The sequence below is a fragment of the Pogona vitticeps genome, chromosome 1 (assembly GCF_051106095.1).
Source record: "Pogona vitticeps strain Pit_001003342236 chromosome 1, PviZW2.1, whole genome shotgun sequence".
Lineage (NCBI taxonomy): Eukaryota > Metazoa > Chordata > Lepidosauria > Squamata > Agamidae > Pogona > Pogona vitticeps.
In genome coordinates this window covers 20042388-20061228 of record NC_135783.1, presented here as the reverse complement: position 1 = coordinate 20061228, position 18841 = coordinate 20042388, and the positions used below count along the sequence as shown (strand labels likewise).

The window sequence follows — 18841 nt, the reverse complement described above, 5'->3', positions numbered from 1 at the left end:
GTCTAAACTAATCAAAACACCACTGACATTTACAAACCATACTGAAGTGCGAGAAACTATGAACAGAAGCGGACATGTGAAAAGATCCCAAAAGGAAGGAAGACATGAGTTGGGTGGTGTAGATGGTCCAGTGGGACAGACTACAAGGTGGTTGCTTAGTTGCTGAGAAAGGGCCATCCTCACAAAGTCTCCCATCTTCATGGAAAGAAGTGGAAAACAAACTTCAAGTTAAGCTGGTTCCTCCTTTCCAGACTGAAAGTCTTCTGCTCTAACTCTCCTCCAGATACAATTATTAAGCTCTGCACTCACTCATTCCTAAGCAAGCTTACTTAGAGGATAAGTCCAGTGAAGTTCAAAAACGATTATTTTCCAGTAGGGATCCACAAGATTTCAGATTTGACCAATGCAGACATGGTCTTTACTTTAGAGATAATCATCAGGAGAAGAATTTTTACCTATGTTTGCTTGGACACTGTCTCCTCTCTCGTATTTTTACATTTGACGATCTCTTCCCAGTAGCCATCTGATGATACGCCTTGGTTCCAACTTGGTTTCTCAACTGCAGAAGCTCCTCAAAAGGCACTGAAGACAACTCTGTAGCAGAAAGGCAAAGAAAACACAACCACCCACCAATGCACATACATTAGTCTCTGAATAACCATGAACTTCCTTTGTCTCTTAGTGTAAATGACACATCAAACGCAGCACTATCTTCTGCTTTCAAACTGCTAAGGATGCTGAACTGCTTCCCTGCTGTCTACTGACACAAAAACACACACCCCTGGCCTAGACAGCCATTGTAATACCCTTTCTTGCAACTTCTGACAATAATTCCACATCCCTGCCCAAATCCATTCACACAATCGCATGCAGTACCTTTCATCTCATGGTCTCTTCAAACAAGTACCAAGTTGTGCTGCTATTGAATGTGGTTGTGGCATGTATGCTGGGGCCACCACTGTGTCCACAGAATATGTGGGCTTTCTCAACCAACTGATGTCTTATCAGGAGCAAAAGATCCATGTGAAAGTCCTAAGCACACAGCTCTAGCATTCCTTTCACAGCTGTATTAGACAACACCATAGTGAATGTGTTAAGGGGACACTTGTGTACTGGGATTCTGTAGCCTGACACAGGCTTTTCTCTGGCAGTCTCCTGATTACTTAGCTTCTGCCTCCCTCCCTGCTCATTTGCTTGGTACCATCATTACTATCTTTTAGTGCCTAGCTAGAAGTGCATAACTAAATGAAATAAGAACATTTCCATACCAGTCAAGCTTAATCAGTTTTGGCTTGTACATCAGTCAATAACATAAACAGAAAAATGTTGCTTAGTACATACAGTTTCCAAAAAAATACGCTATTCAGTGCTTTTACATATGGCAGAAATAGTAGAAGAGGGACTCCAAGGTATTCTTTAGCAAATGTAATGGCAGGATGAGCACACCCCAAGTCAAAGAAAAATGGGATACATGACGCTCCACTGTGCCTCAAAGGAGAAGCCACTGGGATCACTGAACTTCTTGGTTGACTGGACATCATAGTCCATTTGAGCTCCTGGGTTGGGAGTTTAATTGCCTACTCATATCAAAAAAGCCAGCCAACATTGTTGACTTGGCAGTATATCATCAATTAGGGGGAAGATTTCTATGACATGTCATATTGTTTCTGCAACCTATGTTTGAGCTTATGGGTGGGTTTGAGTAATCTGTTGAGAAAGGCCAGATTGATTGATTGATTGATTGATTGATTGATTGATTTAACTTCTATACCACCATCTAGAACATGTCTACTCTGGGCAGTTTACATAAAACATAAAAAATAAACTAAAGGTAAAATCCGAATTAATTACAGAGTCCAAGATGGAAAACGAAGAAGAGGAAAAAAGGAAAGAAATGGGCTAGATTATTCATAAACATGTTTGAACTTGCTTGTGGGTTCAAATGTAGGTTGCAGAGAGAATGTGAAATGTCACAGAAATTCTCCGCTTAATTCAACATCATCGTTCTGTGCCTGTTATACTGAAAATGTGTAACTGACTGCTTGACTCCAGAAACATCACAGCAACACGAATTTTCTTTATGCTTTATGATCCAAGGGGTTTCTCAGTCTTAATTTTCCACATTGCTAGAGATTGCTTTGTAATACAGACAGTGTTCTGAGGATTCAGAAAAAGCCTCTCTAGCACCCCATCAACTTTATGATTTATGCCTAGAATACAGCTGTTTCTAAAGAGTGCCTTCCTTAGCACTTTCTGGCATGTAATTGCCTTTTTTACAAGGGTCCAAACCATCACAGCACCACCAACATACATGCTTTCTAGACGGAACGTGAACAAGTAAAATCAATCCTGAGGTTTTAAGACCTTTTGAGGAGGCCCTTCTCTCAGTCAAAGCACCTCCATTTTCCTTCATTTTCTGAGGATGCAAGAAAATGCATCTTTCCTCTTTCCTTCTGCTGTTAGGCAAAGACTTTCCTTCTTAAGCAGGCTTTCAAGTGATAAGTTGTTTTTTTAATGAATTAAAACATTTTAAAAATATTCCATAGAAAAAACTGATGGTGGTTTTTAATACTGTTATGTATTTTTTTTAGCATTGTTCTTATGGGTTTTTTAACGGTGGTTATTGTATTGCGTTAATCAATCAATCCTTACCACAATGTGTGTGACACAGTGGGGCAGACAGCAAGAATTATGGCAAGTACAGGAGAGGCAAGTAATTACAGAAGTGCATGAAATTCCCTTACATCATTTCATCCAACTAGCAAATACCCATCTGCTCAGACTAGCCTGTCTCATGATGGGGTTCCTTGTACTGGTGGTGATTTCCTTTCTTTCGACAGCAGATGCCAAGGATTAAGTCTGAGACCTTCTGCTTACAAATAATGTATTGAGCCATTGAACGAGGATCTACCTCCACCTTAAGAGAAGACTGTGGCCTAAAAGCAGCACCTTAGAATGTTCAAAAAGGCAGAAGGTGGTCAACAATGGCATTTGAACTAACATGCTTAATCGAGAGACTTTGGGCTTTATTTATTTATTATTATATTCATGTATTACATTTTTATCCCACATTTACACACATACGAAATTCAAGGCAGTCACACACAAAAAATAACTAAAAATGAATAAAATAATAGAGCCATTACAACTGACATAATGGCATCAGACCAGTTTAAAAAGTGAAAGTGACACATTTCTTCTTGAAAGCAGTGAGACTAACAATTAATTGCAAGGAGGAAAAAGTGCATTCCAAAGTCTGGGAGACAGACAGAAGAAAGCCCTCTCCAGTGGACTCAAAAGCACCCTTTTACAAATGCTGATCTTGTCATGCGGAGCCATGAGCCACTCAAATATTCAAAGGATGACATTAGGGACTAATGCATTTACACGTTCTTGGGATCTTTTCAGCCCTGTTGAGAAATTAAGCCAAAGGTGTCAAAGAAAAGGTGTGACTGGAGGAACCACTGAAGGATGAGATCTGACTGACAGTTATGTTTTAAGCTAAAAATAAGCCATTTGCTTTTTCTTGCTTTATGTACATTTAGAACACTGAGGCACTGCCCTTTGTCTTCTTTGTTTGAACATTAATACTACTGTACTAATATCAGTCTTCCACATGCCAAACGTATTATTGATCATCTAAATCCTTCCTGACACTAACCATCCCAAAACATCATTTCATCTAGAGGTGCCCTGGATAGGCCAGCAGAGGATATGATAGCAGCCTCCTAATGCAAAGCTTCAGAAAATGCCAGCCAAACATTGCTCTCCATTTCAGACATCAATATTGTATATGTCATATTGGATCAAGCCACTGGCCCATCAAGTCAGCCATCCTGCCCTTGGCAAAGACCGCTACCTTCTGCTCCAAAATATAGAGCGGGGGGAAGGATTTGAAGCAAACACATACCTTTAACAACATGAGAGAATTGTATATATATTACTTGGATTCCGCATCTTGTTTGTATGTTAAAAAAAAAAAGACTGAACGAAAACAAATGTACGTTCAATTTCTGAATTTTACAAAAATTGAATATTTTCTTTTACAACCTAAGTGTCACTTCCAAATAGAAACAATTACATTTATTCCTTTACCTGGCTAACTGTACACTGACTTCAACAGGTCAACTACATGCTTGACTAAATAGCATTTCCTTGTGTTAATAATCAACCAATATTACTATGTTACTCCCTTTGTTTTTGCCCCCTTCTCCTTCCCTCTTATTTATTCCGAGGTCTTGCAAATGTTGAATTACAGAAACTACAATGGAATGCAATTTTATTCTTGCAATGTAATAATAAAATAAAAGAGCATGCTGTTTGAAAGGCAATTTCTTGATCAAGGTTGTTTCAAATACATAAAAGCCTACAAATTGGTTTGGGTCTTTTCAGATCCAGACAGCCTGAGGCAAAGTCTGGCTTCTACAACTACAAAAAGGAACAATTACAAACCATACTAAGTTCCTGGTTGATAAAAAGGAAAAAGGATACTTAATTAAAATAGAAAAGAGATGTTCACAGCGCTCTCCATATTATTTTAGTGTAAAACCCCATCCATATGGAGGTAGGATTGCTTCCTAGACCATATATGAAAAGAAGTAATAAATAAAAATAGGGAAATCAATGTAAATACTGTACACCACTGGATAGCATAACTATGTTGTAAACTGCCCACAGAGTGCTTTGGCATTATGGATAGGTGTCTGGGTGTTTATACACACACATAGGTGAAGAAGACGAAGAAGAAGATGAAGACGAAGAACAAGAAGAAAACAAGTGATGTGCATTATTTAGTATCTCACCTGTTTCCTTATATCATGCGTGGAAAGTCTCAATCAGCAGTCTCATCCTCATTTTAAAACCTTCACATATCTTCTGTGAGGTAGATTAGGCTGAATGATAGACCTTTGGTCATCCAATAAGCTTTTGGTTAACCAGGGGCTTTAATTCAGGCCTCAGTCCAACACTAACCCTAGTTGCTATGCTCCTGGAAGATAGCTTGAAATAAAGAGCCTTACTTAACAAATTGAATTGGACATAAGCTTTCATGGACTGCAGCCCACTTCTTCAGAAGCATCTGATCAAATATATCTGATGAAGTGAGCTGCAGTCCCTGAAAGCTTATGCCAAATAAAACTGGTTAGACTTTACAGAGCCATGATACATTTTTTGCTACTCTTGCTCCAACAGATCAACACATCTATCACCTGGAAATTCAGGCTAGGAATAGGATGTGTGGATTGTCTGGGACTCAAACCAGAGCAACATGGTTTCAAATCACTGCTCAGTCATGAAGATACTTTTGGACTCCTGGCCAATCAATATCCTTTATAACCATTTAGAATATAAGGGGAGGGGTACCCTCTCTCCTAACTCTTCAGATAGGACAGTAATTTAATACATACAGAAAAAAGGTTTGGGGTTTAGCTTGATCCTGAGAAGCATGCATTCCTGCAGCATTTTTTTACATCAAGAACCCTACATGTGCATTATCAAGCTATACAGTATTCTAATAAAGGCAGTTGCTAAAGAGATTATTGCTACACCATTCCAAAAATTTAAATACTGTGTAGATATTTAGAAATTGTCCATATAAAGGAACAGAAGTTTTTAATTCAAGTGCATAATACAGGCATTTAAATTTAAAGGCTTATATACAGAAATATTATTCATGACAGCACTAAGAAGATTGCTCCTAAATGTCTAACTGGGTAGACCTTTCAAATGTTTTAAAAAAGATGCCCTGTTGCAGACATTTCTTCCTCAATTTTCCACTTTCTGATCTAAAAATGCTTCAAATGATGGCAAGAACACATGGCCTAGACACATGGTTTTGAAGCAATTTCCTTAATGTTTGGCACAGATGACGTGGTATCCATTCTGAAAAGAAGATATGAGGAAATAGACTGGTATAGTTCATTACAGTACATTCCTTAAGGGATTGTTTTGTTTTGTTTTTTTGCTTTGTTTTGTTTTCAATGTTAAATACAGTACAGGCCACTTCACTTTACATGGGTATTTACAACACCATGTTAAGTACTCAGGTTATAGGAAATGCAGCCGGAAACTACAGCATATATAATCTTGGATATACAGTCCAGGATACGAGAACTGAAGCCTTTCAGTCTTGAGTTCCATTTATGCTGTTCAACTATAATGGGAGTTGTAGTCCATCAGTGTCAATTATAATCTAATATAATACAATATGAAACATAGCGCAGCTATACCAGGGAGCCAAGGCTGAAAGGCTGCTCTAGCCAGAGACCTGTTGAACTGGCACGTCCACCTTCACATGCAAAGTGATTAAGAATGGTTTTAATCAACTACGCCACTTCTCACATGTCTCCAAGGTCAACTCTTACCTTACTCCCTATAAAAAATATGCCAGCCACACAATCCTATCATTTGAGATTGGCACTGCCACCGTATAAAGTACTTCTATGAGCACTGAATACTCAAGCTTTATGCTACCAATACCCCTAATTACTTCCAGATACTGTTGACTTCTTAAGAAAAAAAAATTAATCTCCCAGAGAGCACTATCCTAGCAACTATGAATATGAAGCAGAAGTGAAAAATATGCAGTTTTTAGATGTTGCTGGGTTGCAACTCCCATTAATTATAGCCAACATAAACAACAATGAGAGCCAATGGGAGCTGTAGTCCAACCAAATTTGGAGGGTGACATATTTCTCACTCTGATGCAGAGAGGCCATACACCAATACTACCTGCAGATATAAAAACATAAGAAGAGCCCTGCTGGATCAGGTAAAGGGCCCATCTAGTCCAGATTCCTGTATCTGACAGTGGCCTCATCAGATGCCTCTGGGAGCACACGAAACAATTATTCCCCTGCATCTGGTATTTTGGGGTACCTTCCTTTTAAGCTTGGAGATTATACATCCCCATCATGGCTTGTAACCTGCGATGGATATAAACCCATCAAGAATATTATCATTGGTGAACAGATAACCCTTGGGCTTCCTCCTGGCTCTAAAATTCTAAGATTTTTCACGATCACAGTATTCTAGGCGCCACTTTCTGCTCCCATGTTCTCATTAGAAATTACTTCAAATAGCTTGTATCTTCAGAGAAAAGTGCACTACCGTAGATATGCCAATACACTAATATCATTCGTAACATCTTTATCCTCTGGACTTACACTAGCAGGGGGCAGGGGGTTGGACTGAATGGCCTTATAGGCCCCTTCCAACTTCATTATTCTATGATTTTATGATTCTAAGATGGCCTTAGATAAATAGCATAGGAACCTCCGCAACTATCTTCATTAACCTGAGACAATACCAGTAAGTGTAGTCCTTACACAAATCCTTTCAATATTTGAGTATCAGAACACATTGCAAACAAATACTGTATATACCACACTGTAGCAGAATCTGCTGAGCACTTGACATGCACATGGTTCTACCAACTATATAAAATACCATGTGATGCATCGTCTAAGTAAGCCAAGCTCTAATACACAATTTCACTATTTCAGTACTTTGGACAGGGGTCTCACAGGAGAAGGCTTTATGTCAAGTATTCTTGACTACATAATAGTTTCCCAAGTAAAGTTAAGAAACATATTGAAAAGCCTCAGACTGGTCTCCTGGAGTCGCCCACTGCAGTCCAGGCTCCCAAAAGCAAGCTGTGGACTTGTCACCTCCTGCTGAAATGTAACATCAATGACTCACTATCAATTTGGGATTAAAACTGCTTCTCTCACACAAGCTGTGAGGCCCTGTCTCACTTCCAGAGAGTCCTTTTCATCTCAAATATGTCTGCACAACAACAGGTCAGTCACAACAGATGGCCCCTCCCTGTATCTAGTCCAGATGCTATTTTTACCACCATTATCTACTTAACTAATATTATGACATCAGCCATACTATCAGGAATTTATTCCCTTGCTGATCCTTAAGCAGCATATATGCAATCACCTGTCACCTCTATAAGATCAAATCAAACCTGAACTGTTTCTGGAGGCAAAATGTTGAAACTAAGGCTGTCCTACTTAGCGAACATTATGAGAGGCAGGATCCTCTAGAAAAGACAAAAAGCTGGGAAAGGTAGAATGCAGCAGGAAAGGAGGAAAACCAAATACCAGATGGACTAACTCCCTAAAGGAAGCCACTGGGTTGAGTTTCAAAAAGCAGGGGAGCTGAAGACAGGATACCTTGAAGATTGCTCATTCACAGGGTCTCTATAAGTTGGAGGTGACTTGATGGCACATAACAATAACAACAGAAGTGTTACAGATGCCCAAAATGCCATGGTCATTCTGTCCTTTAATTTGGTTCTCGGGCAGGGGTAAAAATGAGACACTTCCAGGCATCAATGAGCTTCACAAAATGCTGACTCTGTATAGACAACTAGGTATAAGAAGGCACACATCCCTTTATCTTTTTGTATTTTGTATTGTATTCCTCCATTCAGCAGGGAGTTGGACTTGATGGCCTTGGAGATCCCTCCCAATTTCACTTTTCTATGATTCTATGATTTATCTGAGGATAAAAGCTCTGTATGCAACAGCCCACGTCTACCATTTACAGGGATGGTAAACTCTTCTGAACTGTGTTTGTAAGCTACTATGACAGAGGACACTCGTGTCCGCCTCCCCTTGCTTGGGTTTAGCTTAGCCAAATCCTTGGCACACTGTGCTAGAGGACTAAAGACCAGAGGGGTGCCATTACAGAAAAGGGCTGTTGTGGCTGCTGATGAAGCTTGAGAGAGAAAGAAAGAGAAAAGGATGTTGAGCGGTCAATGTAAAAAAGATGGGAGCAGAACTCTAGGAAAGATTAGAAGAGACACAGTTAACTGAACATGAACGGTTGTTAGTCGACCAACATTGCAAGTGTTTGGTACAAACCATGAAAGTAACATTTGACCGTTTTGTGTTGTAATCCCCATTAAGGTCTATCTGACCAAGAGAGCTATTGGATTTTGACCACATACTGGAAATCCCACATTCCTATCCATTGTGGAGCCCCCTACTTCCTTTAGGAGTTATGGGAAGAGGATCCCCAAGCTGTTAAAGGATGCTTAGTCACTGCTACTTTTTAACTTTTAAAATACTGCAAATATCCCTTAATATTTGAGGGAGAAAAAGAATAAGAATTGGAAATATGAATGGGTTCTATATCTTCTCATTAAGTTTCTTTCTGGGATTTGCCACAAATCCATCCCTGGGACACCAGTGGATCTACCTCCTCATTTTTCCTTGAGCTTTTGCCTTTTTCTCCCACTGCTATCTCAATGACTTCTTCGATATTGTGCTTTATGATTGAACAGCCATCTTCTCTGAGGCTAACCTTCCCCAACACGGTACCCTTCAGATACACTGGGCTGCAACTACTGTTACTTCTAGCCAGCTTCAGCTCAACCCAATGAGTTCATCAGGTTGGTGAAGTATATGCTATTTAAACCACTCCCCCCTCATTCATTCCCATCCCTCCCCAAAACATGGCTTTTAAGCACAATTTTTCCTAATTTCACTTAGTCTTACGACAAATAATTACCACCGGGAAATGCATGTGGATATAATGTATTTATAACATTATTAATGGATTTTAATAGAGCCTGTGTGGTGTTGTGGATACAGTGTCTAATTAGGACTCAAGAGACCTGGGTTCAAATCCCACCTTGATCATTTAAACTCACTGGGGAGTGGCAACGGTAAAAACACTCCTTAAATATCTGACATACCTTGAAAACCCTATTAGGGTTGTTGTAATCTGAATGAGATTTGGTGGCACATTACAAAAACGTGACTTTCAAAGTGAGAATGGGTACACTCTGGAGGGCTATCAACTGTTGTTAGCAACGGCAGTTTAAGTCGAGCTCCCAAGTTTAGCAGCACTGTTTTTGAATAGAGCTGTGAAAGTTACTTGGTCATGCTGGCTTACAGATTCGGAGAACAGATCAAGAACAACAGCATTCAAATGGTGCCCAGCTATACAGATTTATAGACGTCTGTAAGCCTGATGAATAAAAGTTATCATTTGCTCCTGATATAACATGGGGAGCAAATATAACTTGCCATGTCATTAAGGCAAGTTATTCCAGACTAAGAAAACTGAGGAATTGCCATAGGACTGAAATCAACTAGTCGGGAAGGTGACAGTACAGTAAATAAGAAGCAGTATTGGCACATTCACAACGAGGCACAATAGGAAGAAGGATATAGAATGCTCTGAAGTTAATGGCCGCTAAATTATCTGAGATATTTCTGGGGAAAGATTAGAAATCTACTGCGGTCCAGTCAATAAAATCCTTTCTACTATATTCAACAGCAGACACAAGAAGACAAAGTAGTATATGAGTGCATAAGAAAAGGGCTGAAAAATAAAATTGAAAACCTATACTATTAAATAAACAAATGGTCCATTGCTCAAGCTGATCTTCTGTTCAACTCTCCTTGTTTAAAACTAATTAAAGGGGGAGGAAGACAAATGGGTGGGAAGAGATCAAAGTCGTTTAGGTTAAAAGAAACAAAATGTCCACAAAATAAATGTAAAGGAAAAGAAGACGAGTCAAGGACTGAGACTTATCACTGCAATATTAAGAGAGATGTTCAGGAAGGTAAAAACACAAAACCAGAATTTAGGATCTCAATAGCTGTCAGAATGTTTATCCTACAAAACAGATATCCATCCCACATGCTCTTTGCAGTCTAGGATGTTGAAATAATAACTCCAAAGGATGCCAAAAGAGTGAACATCAGGAATTGGCTTTCCAGTTGTGGCCCCACACCGCTGGAATAAATTTAGTAGTTTTCAAGACGTTAATGAAAAGAAAAACTGTTTAAAGTTGTCTGTTATTAGTGATCTTGCCTGTGATATCCATGTCGTTTTTAATTGTTTATTTATCTTAACATACGTTAGCTAGTTCAGTGGTTTGTTTGTGTGTTTGATTTCATTGTTGGTTGATATGTATTTGTATATTGTTTTGAATTTATTCTTTATTTTTATGCTTTGCTGTAAACTGCCCAGAGTGTGCGTTGCACTCTTGATGTGGTATATAAACTGAAATAAATAAATAATTTAAGCAAACTGAATTATACGACGAATTATGAAATATTCCCTGCAAAAGCCATTCTCGGATCCAGCAGTAAATTATGCAAATCATCCACTGCAGAATGTCCTAAGTATCTCAGCATTGTGTTTTCCAATATATAAGAAAAAACACTGGCAGAAAGTGATCTTCCTGCCCTTCATCAGCCTCCTGAGACTCCACCCCAAAATACAACTCAAGGTTCTAGGCTAAATAGGATGGGCTGTGGTGCCAACTGGTGGGAACAGCTGAAGAGGAAGGGAGAATTGTCAACAATTTGATACTCTACATCTGACTTTCCATTAATCTCTCAGTCCCTCTCAGTCACACTGTAACACCCACACCCCACTGTACTGAATGGGGTCCTCTGACTCTCAGAAACATTTATGGACTGCCTGTGGTAAGGACGGGGCTGCTACATAAAGAACAAATTAAGAAGATCACCCATCCTCTTCTGCCAGTGCTTCCCTGGATCCAATTTTCACATGAGATATCTAGGGAGCTACCATTAATATTCTTGCAAAGCCCAAAAAAACACATTTCTTCCAGCTTCTCACATAGTTTATGCTTCCAAATGAGGCTTATTATTGAGCAAATTGTGTTTCAAACTTACTTAACTGGTGTTTGTGCATAGATCTTATTAGCTTTTACTTCTAACATGCCTGGGGTTTCGCCCACCACTCATTATGTCCTTTTTTGCCAACTATAATCTATGCCCAGGGGAATGAAAAACAGAGGCAAATGCATGATGACTTTTTTATCAGTAGCTAGGAGCTGTCTGGCTAGAATCACCTTACCTCTCCCAGCTCAGGGGAATCTGGATGAGTCATTTCCTCTACCACCACTGACCTTTCTTGGGCCATCTTAGTTCCCATGGAAGCCCATCACCAGCTGTTAACACTTTTTCTTTCATGTCCCTGAAATGCAAGTCTTTTTATTTTTCTTTCAGGTCTGCAGATTAGGAAGGCTGTGTACAGAACTTTCACTTACACAGCAATCAGATATGGAATGGCCCTCAGGCTCGCAAGAAAGCTTTGGTCTAGATGGGATTTTGGGGCTGACATGGTCTACCAATTTCTAATGCACAGCACAATTTTATGCATGCTATTAGCAACCAGTCAGCTGTGACATACTTTCTATCTGATGTATTTTATACCAAAAGAATGTAAACTATATCATCTTCCTCATACTTTTTGTTCTCTCCTTCTTCATTTCCTACCGACCAGATGCTTTCCCACTATTTGTTCTTCATTCCTGTTTCTTTTTGCTCTCTGCTTAATCCTTTCTCCTTTTTCTCCTCCTACATTGTTCTTTACCTTTCCTATTCGGTGCATTTTCTTTCTCATTCACCCCAAATCGGCTATACCCTTAAAGCCTTTATTCTCTAAATCTTTCAGGCTTGCTCTTGTAGAATGTGTTCTCTTACATTTCTTTCTTTCTCATGGTTACCCTTATTATACTCTTGGATATAGCAGTCACTTCTAAGGCAGAGGTGGGCAAAGAGTGGCTCTCCGGCCCTATGCAAAATAACACTGGGAAGGGCTGCATTTTGCCCACCCTTCTTCTAAGACAACAAACACAGGGCCAAGCAGAAGAACCAAGCAAACTATCTGGTCCCAAATGCTTAATAGTGAAAGATAGGATAGCTAGTAGTCCTAGAACAAGCTGGAATTTTTAGCATGTATGTATTACTGAAACAGCGACGTCTACGTTGGTTCAGGCATGTCGTGAGAATGGCTGAAGGTCAGATTCCAAAAGATCTCCTGTATGGAGAATTAGTGCAGGGAAATCACCCCAGAGGGAGACCACAGCTGCGACAGAAGGATATCTACAAGCGGGATCTGAAGGCCTTAGGAATGGACCACAACAGATGGGAAACTGACATCTGAGCGTTCAGCCTGGAGGCAGGCAGTGCATCATGGCTTCTCCCAATTTGAAGAGACCTTTGTCCAGCAGTCCGAGGCCAAGAGGCCGTCCCGAGACCAGCAAAATCAGCTGGACAGGGGACAGACTGTATTTGTCTTCAGTGTGGAAGAGATTGTCACTCTCGAATTGGCCTTCTCAGCCACACTAGACACTGTTCCAAGTCCTCCATACAGAGCACGTTATCATAGTCTCTTGAGACTGAAGGATGCCTAATCGAAGGATGGCTAGTAAGTTGTAATTCTTACCCAGCAGAAGCAATATATACTTTTAAAATACAGATAATGACATGAAAATTGGATCTTTGGTGTACGCTGCTGCCTATAAAAAGAAGTGATAGAAAAGACATGTTTTTTAAAAGAACAGAAGGACTGGAATCTTTTGCTTAAATTGATTCTGATTTTTTTTTTGTTAGAAAACTTATTTGAAGTACAATATAGATTGCATCAGGACAGTATTCCTTTAGTGCAGGATTTGATCCAGTAGGTGAAGGAGGGGATGTTCCTGGTGAAGAGAACTGGCAAAACTAGTTATCAAAGCCAAGCTCCACTTAATAAGAATGGAAGCAGTCCTGTTCAGCATGGATTAGATTTCACACATGCACAGTTGGGCCAAACATTTTAGCTGCAAGTTACAGTCAGGATGAAAGTCAAGTTCACCAACTGGGTCTGCTTCTGGTCCTAATGATAAGTACCAAGATCTGACATTTCAGGCTGCACAACAGAAAAGAATTAAAGATTCAATACTGTCCAACATATTCAAGTTTATATCCTAAGCATGTTGGATCGGGAATAAGTCCTTCCTGAACTCAGTATGGCTTCTGAGTGAATGCATTCACACTCTCAAAAGAGCAATTGTTATGAATCTGAGAATCTTACAGCATTCATTTGCTTCAATTACCTGGATAAAGTCATTGCTAAATGCCAAAAAGAGGTACTGATTTTTGTGCAATTTGCAAAACATTAGATTGTCTCATGGCTACATCTACCAGGGAGAAACTACATTTCTCCAGAAATCTAGTGCAATACAAATGGAAAAGCTGATTAAAAACTCATTATTCAAATCTGATGTTTAAGCTTGCTTGCTTAAAAGAAGTTTAATTAAAAATCTATTCTCTGCAATTCCTAGCACTGAAAATATGGCAAAGTTCTGAGCAGTAGAAGCAGTTGCCCTCTACTAAAAGTTCAGAAGAAACAACTGTGCCAATTTTACTATAGTCACATTTGCTAACCTATGGAAGCTGGGTGTGTGAGCGAGAAGAACTGCACTCCATTTCCTACAGTTCAAACTACAGTTGAGTAGCATTCCAAAGCTTTCCTAAGCTGGCAGCTCAGTCTATTCCTCCTCATTGAAATCTCCTTTTTGCAAATCACAAAACTGAATTCATCCACTATAACTCATTTTGATTTATATTATTAATCCTCATCCTACACTGTCTCCTCTTGTGCTTTCATCACCAGCGTTTGCCTAATATAGATTGAAATCTCTCTAAAGCACTAGACATGTATTAATGCACTACAGAACCACTATAAAACAAAACTGCAATTAGAGCCTCCAGACTCACTTTATTATCTTCATGATAACTGGGGTCCTTCCTTAGGCTTTTCATCCTTAGAGCTTTTACTAAAAATATATACAATCCAAATTTAAAACACTACTGCAGAAGTCATGCATTCAATATATTTATTACTTTTCACTCTTTCTGTATACTTCTATACTCTATTTGAATAGCAGCCAATTGTCACAAAATTTGCTGTCCTGATACCAGAACACGACAAGAGAAGAATGTAAATAGCAGACAAACAATGGTAAACCTCGGCACCCAATCCATATTTTATGGAGCACCAAACTAGAACATGCTCATACAGACAGGAAATTCAGTGTGAAATTCACTTCTCTAGCTCCCTTGCTCTTTTTATTCCAAAGACCACCTGCTCCCTATTTATTTATTTATTTATTTATTTATTTATTTATTTATTTATCTATCTATCTATCTATCTATCTATCTATCTATCTATCTATCTATCTATCTATCTATCTATCTATCTATCTATCTATCTATCTATCTATCTATTTATTTATTTAATTACATTTCTATCCCACCCATCTAGACCAAAGGTCTACTTTACCATTTCTGTCTGAAAGGTTCTATTAGAACACTACCTTTGTTATGTTATCCCTCTCTTCTATCCCTACCTAGAGGTTCTTGGTGTTCTCTGGTAATATCACATCAAGGATAAACAAATTCAGTATTAATCAACACCCACACTTTGGCAGTAGCTAGTGAGATACAATGAGTTACTTGCAACTAATTACTTTTTGTTATTAGAATGTTATACTAAAAGCAATGTAACTGGGTAATGTTTTCTAGTTACCTTCATAGCGTAGGCATCCTTCAGTCTCGAGAGACTATGGTAACATGCTCTGAATCGAGGAGTGTCCTCTCCAGAGCATGAAGCCCGGGTAAGGTAATATGGAGGATAGGCTGTTACCCAAGCAGCAGACCCCCCCTCTCCACATTGCTGAAATGGTCCAATGGAAAGGCAAGAGCCAATACAACTGGTTCCAGCAATGTCACAGGAGTTGGCAGAAGGACACATGCTGCCTTCGGGACTCCAGCTCCGGATTTTGCCACGAGGTTAACTCCTGAAGCCTTTTCCAAGAGTGGATATAGCCACAAGGCAGTGGAGGTTTGAAATTGGAGTTTTCCTTCTGCTAGATGGGCTGCCTTCCATGGCTGACGAGCCCCACCTACCTGGCCTGCTCTTTCATACTTTTTTTACCTTCAGAAGTTATTAAAGATTTCTTAAGCTTCTAGCAATAGCTAGATAGCAATTTTTCACATTTCATGGTATCTGTTATGAATCCTGAATAGTCAGGAAAGTGTTTTTTTTGTTTGTTTGTTTTTTTGCATTTGTGTAAATATTTGCAAGGTATAATAACAGAAAGGGCCACGAGAGGGACCAAAAAAGTTTTTCCCTGTATTTTTCTGGCTTGGTGGCAAGGTCAATGCAATACAATGTTCAAAGTTATTAATTGCGCAAGAAGTGACTTACGCAATTTGAGGGATGACAGTAAAAACCTGGTTGCCAACAATTAGGACTACAATGAGCTCCCTTTAAAAACGAGCCTTCCAAGGTCTGCCAGAACTGACTCTCCTCAGCTTCAGGGTATATTTGATCTAAATCAAATTCATTTAAACCATAATTAATTTTTAATGGATTTTTTTAACAAGTTGTGATTTTAATCAATTTTATTTTTTAAAAAATCATTGATTTTTGTCCACCTTGCTTAGCATTCAAAACCAAATTAAAGTTTAGGGAGGTCTCGTGATGCTTTCTTCATATCTTTTACCTATGACACCTTGAGCCCAACTCCTTAATCCTCATCTTTTCTAAAGCTAAACTTAAGTACTGTACATGCAATTGAAATGAACAGTTTGCAATCTTGCTCTCATTTATATTTTCCATCCATGTTTCTGAAGTCCACTGTCAACCTAACATGGCCAAGTACAGACTGTAAGTTTCCTGGGATAGAAACCTATATTTTCTTTATTGCCAAGGACACTGTTCATCCTGGATAAATTTACTACTAAATTAATACCAGCTACAACATTAGGATGTCTAAGGAGTTGCCTCTCTTTCTGTATTATTGATTGATTGATTGATTGATTGATTGATTTGATTTGATTTATATCCCGCCCATCTGATACACTCTACCACTCTGGGCGGCTTCCAATATAAAATATATACATTAAGTCAACATCTTTCCTACAACAAACACATGTATTTGGCAGGTTGAGAGACCACGAAAGAGATTACAGAAGGAGCACCAGCTCTGCACCAGTCTCTATCCGTATACATTCTTGCACCCATCCTTCTATACATCTTTCTTCCTGATCCGTATTTAAAATTAATTTGTTCCTAATGATTTATTCTCTTCAAAAGAACAACTTTATGTGCCCATCTTCTGTACCACCATACAGCTGCCTATTATGATTTGTATGTCAAATGATGATGTTCTCACCTCCTCCTATTTTTATATTTGAATTTCATTAGTGGTCTTTGCTCCCTCTTCTAGATTAATTTATTATGCTAAATTAGACTTAATCCATGTCCCCGCTGAACTCATTAGACACCTTCCCAATGAACCACGCTGCTATTTATAATTGTGCTTTGTTTGTGGTACATCAACCATTTTTTAATTCATGTAAAAGCTTCACTCAGATCCGCCAACTCTCAATATTTTTTTAATTAAGATTTTTGCGATAACTGGAAATTTTCTTAGAGATGTAGCTCTTAGTAGCACATCCAATATAAAATGGATCTCAGTTATCATTTGAATCCATTTCTGGGCTTCACAAAGCTGATAAAAACATGGACGCTTGGAAAACTGAAAACAGAAGGAGGTGGCAGCAGCAATAACAAACAGTGAAGACTCATTATTTCAACACTGTAAAGTCACTTGGAAAAAGGCAGCCTATAAAGGATACAAAATAAGTAAATAAATAAATAAAGCACATTTTGAATATATTTAAGTTGCATGGCTTTTCATTTCATCCCATGTTTTTGGAAGGTAAACAAACAAAATTCTGATGGCTTGAATCTTAAAATGCCTATATCAGTTTTAGAGACTTCATCACAGGAAGTCTTGTTTTTGTGCACTGTGAACCAAGAATTTCAATGCCAACTTAAAAGTCTGCCTTAGGAAGTCTTTCTGAAACATGCAAATATCATGCCACATTATTATTGCATTTAGGAAGGACATTTTCAAGATGGAAAAACATGTTTTGAGTGGCATCATTTGTTCTTCATTAATGCTCCAGGCAGCTTGTTCTTGACAGTTCCACAATGCCTAATAAGCTCATTCTGTGGAAGAGACTAAACTGGAGTTTTCGCTGAGGCCTGAAGCATGCATTTAGGACTCCAGACTTCCGTCAATTCTCAACAGGCCTAACAATGAGAGGGAATCTGCACAATTACCAAGAGGCAAATGCGACTTTTATGTAACAACTTCGCTGATTTATTAGAAAGTCAGATGCTATCTGCAACAGTCAGCAAGACTCACATATATAGTTATTTTCAGTAACTACATTTGTATCCTAATCCTTTTTCACTGTTCAGTCTGCCTTGTCTCTGAATTTTCTACACCTTGCCTCAAGTCTGGGGGAAGTAGCAGAATGGATTTCAGCTCTGAAACCAATGGTAAATTATTTCAAATGACTATTTCAGAATCATCTGAGATCACTGGTTCTTAACCTTGGGTTACTCAGGAGTTTTGGACTGCAACTCCCAGAAGCCTTCACCACCAGCTGTCCTGACTGGGGTTTCTGGGAGTTGCAGTACAAAAGCATCCGAGTAACAAAGGTTAAGAACCACTGATCTGAGATAAGACAAGTTGGCATTGTCATAATATCTCACATGTACAAATCAAGTCTGATTACCTTTCTAATTGATTGGCTGAAATCCTGTTGGTTAACAGGACTAGAATAGACCCATTGGATTAATGGAACTTATGGATGAGATGACTCAGTAATTATCCACTGGCCATACTCTAGATGCAAATTACTACACCAACCAACAGGATTTCAGCCATTGTCAGGCCAACATAAGGAAAACCAGCCTGTCCTACTTATTTGATCTGTTAGTAGGCTTTAGAGACTGTAGTTTTTCAATCACACCAACAATTTCAACTTCCAGTAGCTTTCAAACAGCTCAACAGATGAGGTCAGGGAGAACTCTTTTAGGAGACTAATCCCCTAACATAGCGAGAAAATGTAATGCAATGTCTAACTAAAAGACAAACCCATACTGAGGCCATGGCACTGATGATTTGGCAATAAATTAGAACTGGCATAACGCA

The 18841-nt window shown here is 38.9% G+C and overlaps 1 protein-coding gene across 3 annotated transcripts in view; it reads right to left on the bottom strand.

The window, feature by feature from the left end:
* Positions 1–18841, bottom strand: part of LOC110080739 (ribosomal RNA processing protein 36 homolog) — a 35283-nt gene that overhangs the window by 10243 nt on the left and 6199 nt on the right. For all 3 annotated transcript variants that reach the window (XM_020796876.3, XM_020796877.3, XM_020796878.3), the window contains exon 3: positions 456–594. In XM_020796876.3, coding sequence (XP_020652535.3) covers positions 456–594 — 139 coding nt within the window. The remainder of the gene's footprint in view (positions 1–455; positions 595–18841) is intronic.